Here is a 14,731-nt window from a genome sequence, read left to right as displayed (position 1 = left end):
GGGCACATTACTCAGACTTCCTGGATCTTCAATTTTTCTTATCTGGAAAAAAACAAATTACCTACTGTCTAATTTCTAAATAAGATGTCATAATAATGCTGGTCTTGCTGAAATGTATGCTAGCTTTTAAAAACTCTAATTGTTTTTCTGATGGAAAAAGGATCAGCCTTTTCTAAGGAGCCACAAATGTCTCACAAAATCTCCAAGGAGAGAAAATGGAATACTAGGACTACTTAGGTTAAAACTGACTTTTGCGTACATGTAATTTTAATTTTTAATCTTATTGTGGATTAGGTGAAAGTTTACAGAACACATCATCAACTTAATGTTAAGTAACTCATGCATATTTTCTTTCAAGTCATCCTCTGCAGTCTCAGTATATCTCCTACTTGCTCCGTTTCTTATTTCCATTCCTCTTCCTTTTTAACCCAGTGAACTTTGCCTTGGGGTAAATGCTACCCCTTGATCCCAAATGGTTGACTATTCTATCAGACCAATAAGCCTGATCTCTTATGATTCTGAATTCTGCTCATTTTTCTCCCACTCTACTCAGGACTCTCTAGTGTTTGTTCTTAAGAGCATCTGGTAGTAGTGGCTGGGGCACCACCTAGTTCTTCTGATCTCAGAGCTGTAGAGGCCAAGGTTTATGTGAGACTAACAAAAGCCCTTTACAGCTCTGTGCTTTTATTCATGTTGTCCCCTTTGCCTGGTATTTGCCTCCTCCTCTTGTTCCAGTCAAATCTGGTTCCACAATATACACTGTTATTCTCCATCTAGATTCATTCTTTTCCATCCTTCTCCTGCTTTATTGCCAGTGAGGTTGTCAAATATGGATTTTATCAAAGAGCTGCCGTGCTTTCTAGTGTGTGATTGGGCGGCATTAATGGAGGGCCGGGGAGAGTCTGGTGTTCTCTGGTACAACTGAAGCGAGGCTGTGCCAGTCTCCTGGTGGGGCTCTCCTCCAGCTCTCTCTTTGGATCCAGTCACATTTCCCTTTCCTTGCTCTCGGCCAAGAAGTAATAGAGACTCCCTCTTATGCCTAGCCCTGTGATCATTTGGTATTCCCTCACTGGCTTTCCTAAACATTGCATACATTTTTATAAACCATCCTTTTATTAAACTCTAATTACTCAGTTTACGTGTGCCATGATTCCTATTGTACTACATCAACTGAAATTTCATTTCAATAACCTTTATGTACAGTGGGATGTCTACTGTTCATTATAATATGTTGACATTTCAGAGTTCAAAAGCATGCTTTAGAGTTTTGTATATAATCATCAATGGCAATAGATCTCACCTGTTCATAGACTTTGAACCTTCTAAAGGATAGTAGAAGAGAGCAATGGTTGTGAGAACCGTTTCCATGGTGTTTGTAAGCGTTCTGGTACAGCAATACCATGTAAACCAAGAGCACAACTGGCAAAAGAACTAGGACAATTATGAGTGAATATGCATGGAAATAGAGGTTGAAATATCGCAAAAATAGCAAATAATTCCAAATGTTGCAAAGTGCACATGAAAAAATGTTAAAAGTAAATAAGCATGTCTAAGCATTTTAATGAGGTTACATCAAACACAGATCTATAATAATTTCAGATATATATTTGCTAAATCTAAGAAACGTATACCAGTACATGTATTTTCATGACATTGCACTTGATTTAAATCCTAGTTCCCACTAATGAAATACATGAAACAAATTACTTGATGGTAGATTCCATGGAGGATTGAAATTCCTTACTAGAGCCGCCCAGTTTCCTCCAACTGTCTTAACGTTGCCAACAGGAGTATTTTGAATTTAAAAAAAAATTAAAATTCTCAATGACCTTGGAGTGCTGCTTCACTTCTCAGTAAGAAACAACAAGAAAAGAGAATTGCCACAGTCCAGGTATTTTTTATCACACGCTGTTACACTATCTTTTCAGAACCTCTAAATAGACGCTTGATTAACAGTCTGAACTGGTGGGATGAACTCCAAATGCACTAGGAGTTGACATTTTCCTCCATTCGGGAAGTTGAAGGACACCCAGAACGAGGTTTGTCATCAACATTTTACCTTTTTGAAAAGAGTAAACCACTCCTGTTTGAGTTTTTCCATAGCACTGTCCTTGTAAACTGTTCGACATCACAACAGTTTGTGGTATTTCATAGCCAAACACTGTTCTCTTAAATCGGCCATCACAAAAAATGAGGTTCAAGTAAAACTGCTTTCACAAAAAAAATTCACGGTGGCCAGCGAGAGCCTCCCCAGGTGACACCACTGGATGCACTCACTCAGAGCAAGTTGCTGGATGCTGGCCTTGTAGGGGAAATGCATACTGTGAAAGCTCTGCCCAGTGGAGTGTTCTTCCATTTTTGGGGGGAAAATACCCCCTTATATTTCTCAAAAAGTCCATAATAGTGGAGAGGGGTTGCAGTAGGGTGCTTTTGAGAGAGACACAACTATTCCTACTAAATTTTATGGACAGTGAGGCAAAACCCAAGTTTTGAGGTGTGAAAGGACTTCCAAAGGTGGTGTAGAGCAGTGGTTCTCAACCAGTGGGTCATGAGCGACCCTTTCACGGGGGTTGCCTGATTGATAACAGTAGCAAAATTACAGATATGAAGTAGCAATGAACACAGTTTTATGCTTGGTATGTCACCACACATGAGGAACTGTATTGAAGGGTCGCGGCATGAGGAAGGTTGAGGACCACTGGTCTAGAGTTTCTCTCCTGGAGGCTGGTCTTTAATAAATGTGAGTGTATCAGTGGCTTTCACCACCTAGGGCTCAATGAAGAGAGCAAGGGCATATCATAGTTGCATTTTGCCGTTCTTAATTATGAAGGCACTTTTATCAAGTTGTATGAATTATCTTTTTCTAAGTTGTATTAGCATAGCAATTCAGGAGTTCAGTCATATCAGGAAGAGCTTCCAATTATCAGCACAAGCAGTTTTAGAACACTGTCTTCATTCTTGTACTCATTGTTATACGCTCCCCATTTCCCCAACATCCCCTGCTACACCACCAAGGAACCACTAATCTACTTACTGTCGATAGATTTAATTCTGGATTTCAGGAAAAAAAACCAAAATAAAACCTCCAAAACTAACCATAACAAAGTAAAAGCTTCAAAAAGAAACCAGAAAATAAAGACTAGAACAAATTTCAATGGATCATACAGGAAATCAAATTATAGGATGCTAAATATTAATGGCATCTACAACAATCCACTTTCCAATGCATTCTGCATGACAGCAAGGGTATTCATGCCCCTGCTTCATGGTCAGGGGATTCACCAGGGGTTTAATCCAAGGGTATTTCCCCTTCACTTTTTTTTAAAAGTGATTCAAGAGGTATGTAAATTATCTTCTGAAATTGGTTTGGGAATCTGTTTTATGCCCACATAAATTAGGTAACTACCATACAGTTTCTGATGTGTTAGGTAACTATCATCCAGAACTTACCACCCATCTGGCTAGTTCCTGATTCTCTAGTTGCTTCATTAATGAGTAAAGCTTCACATCTGCTACAGCTGATAGAAGTGCTTGGGCAAGTCTGGGAACCCAAATCTTCAATAGTTTAAAAAAACAAAAAAGAAAAGAGAAGGCATATTGACCAAAGCATATGCTAGTTCACAATGAATTTTTTAAATTAACATTTCATTAGGGGCTCATACAACTCTTATCACAATCCATACATATACATACATCAATTGTATAAAGCACATCTGTACATTCTTTGCCCTCATCATTTTCAAAGCATTTGCTCTCCACTTAAGCCCTTTGCATCTAGTTCTCTTTTCCCCCTCCCTCATGAGCCCTTGACAATTTATAAATTATTATTTTGTCATATCTTGTCCTATCTGGTGTCTCCCTTCACCCCCTTTTCTGCTGTCCGTCTCCCAGGGAGGAGGTCACATGTAGTTCCTTGTAATTGGTTCCCCCTTTCCAACCCGCTCATCCTCTACCCTCCCAGAATCGCCCCTCAAACCCCTGGTTCTGAAGGTATCGTCCACCCTGGATTCCCTGTGCCTCCAGCTCCTATCTGCACCAGTGAGGAGGAGATGAGTCAGTTAGGGTGCGATGTAGCACCGATGAAGAATACAGCTTTCCTCCAGTTCCTAAATGCTTCCTCCCCACCCCACTACCATGATCCGAATTCTACCTTGCAAGTCTGGATAGAGCAGAGGTTGTACACGATGAATTTTTATCAAATAAGCTGATCTTAACTAAGTGAAAACCATTCTTCGAACAAAAACAAATAAAAGATGATTTTCCTAGGATTTTATTTCTCATGAAACAGTGTAGTTTGTTAAAAGCACATTTTGTTATTAGCATAACACTACTTTTTTTTTGTTTTTTTTCTTCTTTTTTTTAAAGCAATTTATTGGGGCTCATACAATTCTTATCACAATTCATACATATACATACATCAATTGTATAAAGCACATCTGTACAGTCTTTGCCCTAATCATTTTTTTCTCTTTTCTTTTTTTACATTTTATTAGGGACTCATACAACTCTTATCACCATCCATACATATACATACATCAATTGTATAAAGCACATCCATACATTCCCTGCCCCAATCATTCTCAAGGCATTTGCTCTCCACTTAAGCCCCTCGCATCAGGTCCTCTTTTTTTTTCCCTTCCCTCCCCTTTCCCCCCTCCCTCATGTGCCCTTGGTAATTTATACATCGTTATTTTGTCATATCTTGCCCTATCCGGAGTCTCCCTTCCCCCCTTCTCTGCTGTCCCTCTCCCAGGGAAGAGGTCACATGTGGATCCTTGTAATCAGTTCCCCCTTTCCAACCCACTCACCCTCCACTCTCCCAGCATCGTCCCTCACACCCTTGGTCCTGAAGGTATCATCCACCCTGGATTCCCTGTACCTCCAGCCCTCATATGTACGAACACTACTTTTTTTTAATCAAGCTTTTAGAGTACAGGCTGTAGTAAAGGCCTTCTAAGAATTAATAATAGTTGCAATGACTTTTGGGAATTGAATGTTAGTAGGGAGGGGGGACGAGAATGAACAGGCCTGAGCAGACGTGGAGTTTGTGAAAGTCTGGGCTGGTATTTACCATTCTGTTCTAGCTGCTGTTCTTTAAGCTGCAGATCCTTAAGTTCCAAGAGGCAAATGCCCTGTATATCCTGATTTTTCAAAGTGCCCACAGCGGGGCCCCTTTGAGCCTCCTTCTTCCTATCTTCTGCGCTAAACCAGAACTGTCCAATAGGAATAGGATGTAAGCCACATAGGACATATTATGGCAGTCACATTAAAAAAGTAAACCAAGAAAGATGAACTTGTATTCAACCGTTTCATCCAATACATCTGAAATTTTATCACTGCAACATTTAATATGAAAATTATAGCAATATTTTATTTTTCCATACTAGCTCTGACATCCAGTGTGTATCTTATACTAAGCTATTAGTCCACTGCTCAGTTTGGACCAGCCATATTTCAAGTGTTTAATAGCCATTTGCACTAGTGACAAAAAGAGCCCAGGTAGCAAGGTGGGCTGCTAGCTGCAAGGTTGGCAGTTCAAGCCCACCAGCCACTGTGGGGAAAAGGTGGCGCTATCTAGTATCAGAAACCCTACATCGATCAGAAACCCTTCATTGTGAGACCAAATTGGCTCGATGGCAGTGGGTTTAGTTTCTTTGTTTGTTTGGGGGTGGTAGCTATCATTAATGGACAGTGAGCACCCCCAATTCTGTATAAATACCTTATGTAGTTCAGGGAGAAGCTGTCTGAAAAAAACCTTAGGCTATGAGTAAGTTGAGCTAGGACTTAATTCTAGCTAAACTATTAAAAGATTGTGTGGCCTAATTAATTAACTTTTCTTATCTCTCATTGCTTCAAATTTTTATATATCTACATATATCTATATATCAATCCAGAGTGTGAATGACAGATTTATGCTAATAGATCTCTACCTGGTCAACTTCTAGGTCAGAAGTCTTTTTTAAGGAAGGGGCAGTGGCTCAGCTATGGGCTGAAAGTTGTGGTGAAGTACTGAGTTATTTGAACGGGAAGTTTTTCTGAATTTCTTGCAGACCCTTTCCTTCATAATCTAAACTATGCCTGAGGTATGCAATGCCTTCATGGCATTATGTACATGTCCCTATGGCTCCAGGCTTTAGGAATATAGGTAGTCCGTAGGATACAGCTGTCCAAATTACAACAACTATTGCTCCTTAATATACTTTGCTTATTCTTTGAAGTGATGGTCAAACCCCTGAGTAGGGGTGAGTATAAAATAATCTTCATCAGAATCACCTTTGCTGGTGTATGTAGAGGTTTTCAATGAATGAAAAGGCTTCTAGCTATTTCTTAAACTAAAATAAAGCTCAGTAAGAACTGTATACACCTGTCCTGAATTATCAACTTTAAGAGCCACTTAGCAATGGATTGTAACCCTGGGCCTACCCACACTCTGTATAATTTAGAACAGTGCAAGCCCTGAGGGGGAGGGAAGGCAGGTCACATCAGTCTACCCGTCAATGGGAGAAATGCTGCTACTAGTCTGAATTCTTCCTCTCTATGATCTTCCCAGGTGAAGCATGCTTGACTGCTCTGACCCTTGTTTCTCCATGATGGGGAATCCAGTATCATCTGGATTTGCCTCAAACCAAATGCTCCTGAACCTCAGCACCTTTCCAGGCTCCAAAAGTACCTCACGATTTGGACTCCTTTTGAGATAGGGAACCACCCCTGCCAGCCCTTCTACGAGAAAGAGTTGGGAAGGCTCAAATTTCTAGACCCAACTTGATGACAACTTAAGATGCTTTGAGATTGAGGCTAGAGAAACTTTTGCATCCACTCATCCACTAATTTAGGAATTAAGTAACTCCAGAAAGACATGATCTAAGATTTAAGACCATCAAGTCAGTCACAATTCATGGCAATCCCCCTGTGCAGAGTAGAACTGGTCCATATGGTTTCCAAGGCTGTGATGTTTCAGAAGCACATCATCAGGCTTGTGTTCCACGGCCCCTCTGAGTGATTCAAGCAGCAAACTTTTGCCTCGTAGTCAAGCACTGAACACTCAGGGACTCCAATTCCTGCCTCACCTACTGACTTCATTTCATTAAGTTTTTGTTAAATTCATTTTTTCTATATCTTTCAATACTAAATCCTATGTGGGTTTACATAGATTCACTCTTGACAAGTTCATATAACCACTCAAGTTAAAACAAAAAAAAACACTGATTTCAATGATTCATTTATAAAAAAAATTAAGTTTAAATCATTACTGCAAAATGTAATCATTCTTAAAATCTGCACATCTTCATGAGATTCCTGAGAACTCTCATGCTCAGTTTCATGTTTTAGTTTTATTGAAGAATTACACCCTCATAGCATACTTTTGTGACCATATGCTTCCAAGACAGTCAGATCTTAGCAGCAGTAGCTGTTTAAACAAACTTCCTTTAGTTAATATACACTCATTTTCAAAAAAGGATGGAATAAAATTGACTTTCTATAATGACAACTTATTTTTATTTAAACTTACCAGCAACTGAACGCTATCTTTCCCCAAAAGATGCAGAATCTTGTAAATGCTTGCAAAGATTAAGGGATAAGTATAACCCCTCAATTTTTCTGTCCATTCCCAGGTCAAATAACCATAATTGGTAATATTAAGGATTAAATTTCATAGAGTATTGAAACAAAACATTTTTTTAGTATATAAAATGAAAATTTTAATGATGCAGCTTAAAAACACAGGTGTTTTAGACTGGATATCTGAATTAAAAATGCAGTTGTCCAACTAAGCTCTTAACTTGCTCAGAACAATGTGCTTTTAATTCATCTACCTCTTCCAAAGCACTAAGCACTGCTAGGGACGACCATGCTAATTAAGGGTTGGATCTACTATATTAACATGAAAAAACTATAGAAAGAGTAACAGCATAAAATAATGGCATTCCTTGAGTTAAAATATATTTGGGAAAATTAAGGAAAATTGATTAGAAATAGCTAAGTAGGAGTGAACACCATTCCTAAAATGACTATCTAATCCTACTTTAGGAAAGAAAATACAAAGGATATTTGAAAACCATGTAATGTGCAACTTCAAGAGACTGCCAGTATTCGTCTGGAACAAAGCTTGTCTGAACTAAAAAGCAGTTAAAAATTCTTAAAGCTATGGTAAACAAGACCAGATAAATGTTTTCACCAAGAAGATCTGAAAAGCAAACACAAAACAAGCAATTGTGGCATAAGGGAATCCAGCACATTCTACTTGGCAGAGCTTCAGTTGTAACACTTTGGTGGCTGCTTGCACATGTCAGGCCATGGTAGTGGAATCTGGCACTTCCACACCACTCCCAAAGCACTCCTGGCTGACAGTTAAACTAGGGCTACAACCTCATCAGAGTACCCTCTTCAACCAGCCTTTCGTGTAATCTATTAATACAGAGAAGATGACGTGATCTATGAAAAGGACTGCTACCTACCACCTTAGATTACTCCACCTGTGTACCAAGTGCAATGAACCCCAACAACAAACAAGCTGCTTACTAATTTAAGTTTATTTTTCATCTGAATTTAGTTGCCCACATTGAAAACTAATTATTTTAAATGGATGAATTCCAAGCATCATAAGCTGGTTTAGCTTTTACAATAGAGAGCTCAACTGGCACCATCCGATTGGTATCAAAATATACACTGTCCCCTTTTAAATGGGACAGATGGTTGTGGGAAGCTCCCGTTTTTCAGCCCTGCCTGTCCAGCGTCCTGCCAGAAAGACAAGCTTTCTACTCCCGTGGAGTGACAGTCTTGGAAACTCACTGGGGCAGTTCTACCCCGTCCTTAGGGGGGTCACTGTGAGTCGGTCTCACCTGGCTGGCAGTTTGTTTTCTCCAGCATCCTGGGTATTTGAGTTTTCAGCGTGCCTCTGACCTCCTGCTTGTTACCTACCGCACAGGGTTCCACCGTTCTACTTATCTATTTTCGGACAACTGGCCTACTCAACCCATGCATGCCCCATCCGAACTTTATCTTTCTGGAACACACTAAAGCAAACTTGCTGAATTATTTTACTGATGTCAGAAAAAAAAACCACCAAAACCTGCAACACCCTCTGCCCCCTTATTCTTTTGTCTCCGTTGGACGAAAAGTACTCAATATGGCCCTTGACCAACTATGCTCGGCTACCGAAATGTTGACCCGCACTTAGGAGACAGAACCAAACCGAGCGACCGCGTAAGGCACGGAACTGCCCTCTGGGTTTGAGTCCCTTTCCCTAATGGGAGTAGAAAACCTCGTTTTTCTCCCTGAGGAGCTCTGCTCATTTCAAACTGCTGCAGTTAGTTGCTCAACGTGAACTAGTATGCTGGGCGGGGTGGGGGTGGGGTGGGGTAGGGGTGGTTGAAAGAGCAAGTTCGGGCCCAGCGACACCTGCTCCCCATCACTCCTTTCCCTTCCTCCCCTCTTCATTGAACAAAAAACGACTCGGCTCTTGGCCGACCTCAGGTTTTCAGAGGAGAAACTGAGCATCCTTTTCACGCCGTCTCCAAAATATGCACAAGTACTAAGTGAGTGGGGAGACCCTCTTGAACCCAAGATCCGACTCTCACTTCCTGGGATGATTCTCAAGTGAACATCACACCCGGAGGGCCCTGGACAAAAGCGGTGGGGGCGGAAGTCAGGCGGGTCCCAGTCCAAGACTGCGCCTCGCAGGGCTCCGGGTGAGGAAGATGTCGTCTATTTACAGGGGGGGACACTGAAGATTAAACAAGCTAAATGGCTCGGTCCACGTCTCGCGGGCACCCAGCGACCCAGGCTGGAAACCGTGCAGACTCGAGCGCCGTGCAAGCGGCGGGGGCGGAGGACCACATCGCGAGCGAGCTGCAGCCCCTGGGCAACGCCGCCCAGTAGATGGAGCCCTCGCACAACGTCCCCGGCTTCCCGCCACGGCCCTGCGCTCGGCGTCCGCCCCCCTCACTCACGCCCGCGGGGTCCGAGGCTCGCCTCCGGGGCGCGGAGGTACAGCGCCGATTTCCTCTTTCGCAGCTTCGTCTCCCGAGAGCGGTTCTGGAGGCCGCGGAAGAAGAGGCGGCGGTGGCCGCCCTCCCGCTCCATCCTGCACCTGCTCCCAGACCCGCCGCAGAGGCTCGAACGGGGGGCCGCCGCCTCCGCGCGGAAGGCCGCCGAGAAAACGCGCGTCTAAGTTTGGTGTCTGCGCCGCGCCGTCGTTCGCGGGCGCGGGGGCTGCCGGGAAACGGCGACGTTCCGCAGGGCTCTCCCCGCCCCCTACCGTGTGTCCGCGGCGGCTCGGCGGCTGGGGTGCGCCGCTCGGTTTCTCTGCAGATGCTCCTGCGCATTCCCGCTGCAGCCTGCTTTCTGCCCTGGAGTGATCGCGAACGGAGTCCGGGAACGTTGCTGCAGGGAGCCCGACCTCACCTCCGCGGGGACCCGCGGCGGTAAGGTCAGCGACGCCCAGCGGACGCCGGTCGGTCGGCTTTCCTCGGCGGTGGTAAAACTGGCCCTGATGAAGCGTAAAAGTTTGTGTGACGTTGCACGGTGTGAGCTCACGAGAAGTACTTGTGAAACGGGGTAGGCAGGGTCAGGAAGATTGACTCCATTGTGCAGAGGTGGAAACTGAGGCTCACCAGGGATTCGGTCAAGGTCTCGCTGACCTAGTGCTTCCACGGGAACCTTCCTGGTTCCGTGTCATTTTCATTAGTTTTCCACGGAGCTGGCTTGCAAATGCACCCCCTCCCCAATGCTTTTCAGCGGCTGTTGAATTCAAACGGGCGTCATGCTGTTGGCATTTATATCTAATCAATAGTAGACCCACCGCTGTATGGTACATTCCAACCCAAAGCGAATCCATAGGATTTCTGAGCTTATGGGAGCAGACGTCATCTCCCGCACAGCGACTCCGGGGCTTTGAACCGCTAACGTGGCGTCTAGCAGTCCAATTACCTGGAACGCCATCAGGACTTCTTAATCAACAGTAGAGACCAGGAGGAAAGGCCATTTCGTTCCCCTGTTATTTTATCTTGCACTGTGGGACTGTGAAAAGGGTCCGAATTTCCCATTGGGAATTTTGACTTTGGGGCTTAGTCCTGGGCATAGCCAAATGTTGACACAAAGGCCAGTTGGGTGTATTGTTATAATAAAGAAAACATGGAAATCCTTGGCTTTCCTCAACTTGTTAGTAGATACTTAGTTTCAGAAACCTACTTGTCCCAAGAACTTGTCTTAATTATCTGATGAGAGTAAAATCAGCCAAATCTCCATCATATTTCTGTCAAAAACCAAGCAGCAGATGGGTTGACTTGTGGCCACTCAGGTATCAAAAGGCGCATATACCTTAAATCTCTTCGGTTGTTAGGGGCCCTGAAGTCTGTTTTTGACTTCTGTTTGGTCTCTTGTTAAACCAAAAACTGCCCTAGAGGGTTCTTTAGCTTATAATCTTAGAGGAAGCAGATTGCAGGCCTTTCTCCTGTGAAGTTAATAATTAATAATTGGACTTGAACCACCAACTTTTCAGTTAGTCACCTGACACTTAAAAATGTTTGTTGCTTCTATCACATTAAGGACCCGGGCCAGCATAATCAGTTTGTGATAGGTTGCTGGCCAAAAGATGTGCAGGTTGAACCCAGGGAAGATAGCAGGGGCTCCCTGGAAGATGGCCTGGATAACCAATCGCTGCCCTGTGACAAACACATGGGGTTGCTTTGAGCCTGTAACACCTTAGCAGCATAGTTTAAGAGAAAAAAAAATCAGTGTCTTAAAAAATGAAATACAGAAGAGCTAATAGTGAAAAGTGATAGCTCTCTGACAATGTTTGCCTACAGCTTTGATCTCAGGAACCGTGGTAATGCAGTGGGTTTGAGTTGGCCTGATAACTGAAAAGGTAACACTAACAGCCTCTTTGAGGGAAAAAAGGCGAGGTTTTCTCCTGGAAAGAGTTACAGTTTCAAGAGCCCACAGGGGCAATTCTGTCTTGTCTCAGAGGGTCGCTATGAGTTGGAATGTACTCAGTGATAGCAAGGTAGGTTTTTTTTGTTTGGTTTGGCTAAAGTGTCCAGAAGCTATCACCTTGTCTGTTTCGTTTAGTAGTTTTGTGATATTGGTGGCAGAGTGGTTACCTGTGGGGGCTGAGATCTGCATGGTCAGCAGTTTGAAAGCACTAATGGACCCTTGGGAGAAAGATGGGGCTTTCTCCTCTCAGAAGCCCACAGTGGGCTCGCGGTTATTTGGCGTCAACTCCAAGGCAGTGCGTTTGGTTTTAGATACCTTTAAAAGACGTAAAGAGAGTGCATTTTTTTCTTTGCACGGTTTCTATTGACACATTTCATTGTAGGTTGCTGAGTTAGCTTTGCTTTCATATCCTCCCACCCAAATTTCTCACGTTCCTGTTGTCAGGTGCGTCAAGGTGGTTCTGCTTCGGTTACCCTATATAGAACGGAATACAGCACCACCTGGCCTCACACTCCCATTTATTTTAGTTAAATCGGAAAGTGAGTGATGTTTATGGGACAAGAGTATTGTTTAAACCACAGCAAAGCAGTCTCAGGAAATCTTCAAAGGATAGCATGTTAAAGTATTACTTCCCCTTTCCTTTTTTGTGCAGGTCTGAAAAATCTTTCCTGGATTTGGGACTATAGTCTTTCAAAACCCACCTTTGCCGTGTGCTGAATCGACAATGTTTGGAAGATTGACTTTTCCACAAATGCTGTTTGCAAGTCTACTTGGAGTTGCTGGAGGAATTTATATTTTTCAACCAATATTTGAACAGTATTCCAGAGATCAACAGGCATTAAAAGAAAGGGTGAAACTGTCACATGAATCCGAGGAGAAGAAGACTTAATACTACATGGAATTGCATGAACTGTGCTCATTGCTTAAAGTTCTCTTGAAATTTTATATAAGTACTCCTATAAATAACCTAGTGAAACTTCATTTTAAACATTTAAAAAATCAAAGAAAATAATTTAAATTCCTTTTGTATACACTGTCAGTTTTAATGGTAATATACTTTAATTGCCATTTTATGCCTTAAGTTGAGATGGATTAATGATTTCTCTTAAGTAAAAATGAATATTTTAAGGCCTATCTTGCTTTTTTTATCATTAGGGGCTCATACAACTCTGTATCACAATCCATACATACATACATCAATTGTGTAAAGCACATTTGTATATTCATTGCCCTCATCATTCTAAAAACATTTGCTGTCCACGTAAGCCCCTGGCATCAGCTCCTCATTTTAACCCTCCCTCACGAACCCTTGATAATTTATAAATTATTATTTTGTCATATCTTGCTCTGTCCAAAAACCCATTGCCATTGAGTCAATTCTGACTCATACCCTGTTACGGCAGACTGAAACTGCCCATCAAGTTTCCAAGGCTGCAATCTGTACAGAAGCAGACTGCCGTGTCTTACACAGGGTAGCTCACAGGTTTGAACTACCGACCCTTCAGTTGGCAGGTGAGTGCTTAACCACTGTGCCACAGGTACTCCTTTCATTTCCTAGTTGGAGTTCATTTTGGGGGGAATTTACGCATCTGGATGGGTGAAAAATTCTGGATGTGTACAAAGTTGCTGAGATTGGTGTTTGTAGGTCAGTGGTTCTCAGCCTGTGGGTCACGACCCCTTTGAGGGTTGAGCAACCCTTTCATAGGGTCGCCCGATTTCTAACAGCAAAATGACAGTTATGAAGTAACAATGAAAATCTATGGTTGGCGGTCACCACAACATGAGGAACTGTATTTAAGGGTTGCGGCAGTAGGAACCTTGAGTACCACTGTGGTGGGTGAAGTAAATTAGCTGACTACATCAGAAAGCCTCTCAATTAGCATACTGTTTGCCTGTTTAAAATATTTCAAGGTCCTTGGATAATGCAAGTCATCTATGATTGGCTGTTAACTTCAAGGTTGCCGGTTTGCGCCTACACAGTGGACCCCCAAAGAAAGACTTGCTGATCTGCTTGTACAAAGGTCACAGCCAAGAACACCCTGTGGAGCAGCTCTCCTCTCCCCCTCACTGAGGGCCTGGGCAATGGACACTGCTCAGGCAGTCTTGTTCTGCCCCAGGCTAATCTCAGTGGAGGAAGAATTGAGAGTTTAGGGTCACTCAGATCAGACTGAGGCTCTAGAGAGGGCAGATGGTGTTACACAGAATGCAGATAAAACTATCTGTTTAATGGACTAAGCAAATTTGCATTAATGGTGGTAAGGAAGGAGTTTGTTATAAAGCTATTTACATAGTTAAAATGTTTTTTTTAAAGTTCATTTTATTGGGAGGCCTCTAACAAATCTTTTTTTTTTTCAATTAGCTGTAATGGTGCCTCGGATAAACCTCACTGGCTACAATATTGCCACTGCGCAAAGCTGCTTTTACAAATCTTACAACAATCCATCATTCAATTGCATTAAGCACATTTGTACATGTGTTGGCATCATTTCCAAAACATTTTCTTTCTACTTGAGCCCTTGGTATCAGCTCCTCTTTTTTCACCTCCCTCCCCTAAAATGCTTTTGAAGGACTGACTGTATTTTAACAGTGTCAAACGGGCACTTTAACTGGTGATGTACAAAATGCTTTAAGTCAGACACTTATATTATGGAAGTTCATTCCATTGAAAAGTCCATTGTAATCTCAGCTATCTGTATTAGTGGACACCAACATGGATAATTTAAACAACGTAAAAAATTGTACATTTATTTAGAAATCAAACTATATAGAAATAAAGTGTAACTCATCCCTGTATAAA

General features: G+C 42.5%; 2 protein-coding genes and 1 non-coding gene across 8 annotated transcripts in view; 1 reads left to right on the top strand and 2 right to left on the bottom strand.

Moving 5' to 3' along the window:
- PIGB (phosphatidylinositol glycan anchor biosynthesis class B) overlaps positions 1-10,488 on the bottom strand; it is a 24,297-nt gene extending 13,809 nt beyond the window's left edge. The window contains exons 1-5 of one of the 2 annotated variants that reach the window (XM_075531561.1): positions 10,259-10,488; positions 8,053-8,185; positions 7,511-7,631; positions 3,451-3,555; positions 1,301-1,431 (exon numbers count right to left, since the gene is read on the bottom strand). In XM_075531561.1, the coding sequence (XP_075387676.1) occupies positions 1,301-1,431; positions 3,451-3,555; positions 7,511-7,631; positions 8,053-8,185; positions 10,259-10,325 (557 nt within the window). In that variant the 5' untranslated portion in view covers positions 10,326-10,488. Of the gene's footprint in view, positions 1-1,300; positions 1,432-3,450; positions 3,556-7,510; positions 7,632-8,052; positions 8,186-9,950; positions 10,183-10,258 lie in introns of those variants that run through there. The other variant, XM_075531560.1, reaches the window with a different exon arrangement.
- On the top strand, positions 10,210-14,731 carry PIGBOS1 (PIGB opposite strand 1). Of its 5 annotated transcripts, none has more exons than XM_075531566.1 (2): positions 10,210-10,453; positions 12,587-14,731. In XM_075531566.1, exon 2 carries the CDS (start codon positions 12,659-12,661, stop codon positions 12,821-12,823), a length of 165 nt encoding a protein of 54 aa, XP_075387681.1. In that variant the 5' UTR covers positions 10,210-10,453; positions 12,587-12,658; the 3' UTR covers positions 12,824-14,731. The 5 variants fall into 5 exon arrangements, with proteins under 5 accessions (XP_075387681.1, XP_075387678.1, XP_075387680.1 ...); XM_075531563.1 differs by having other exon boundaries at positions 10,211-10,477; XM_075531565.1 differs by having other exon boundaries at positions 10,214-10,424.
- On the bottom strand, positions 14,214-14,350 carry LOC142426957 (U4 spliceosomal RNA). The gene has a single exon (XR_012779814.1). It is a non-coding gene; the product is annotated as a U4 spliceosomal RNA (small nuclear RNA).

This window comes from Tenrec ecaudatus, chromosome 14, assembly GCF_050624435.1.
Source record: "Tenrec ecaudatus isolate mTenEca1 chromosome 14, mTenEca1.hap1, whole genome shotgun sequence".
Lineage (NCBI taxonomy): Eukaryota > Metazoa > Chordata > Mammalia > Afrosoricida > Tenrecidae > Tenrec > Tenrec ecaudatus.
The sequence above is the reverse complement of the archived record's forward strand: the minus strand, read 5'-3'. Positions and strand labels throughout refer to the sequence as shown.

What these genes read in the sequence shown, in the direction of transcription:
- PIGBOS1 (XM_075531566.1), top strand. Translation starts at nt 12,659, where the DNA reads ATGTTTGGAAGATTGACTTTTCCACAAATGCTGTTTGCAAGTCTACTT.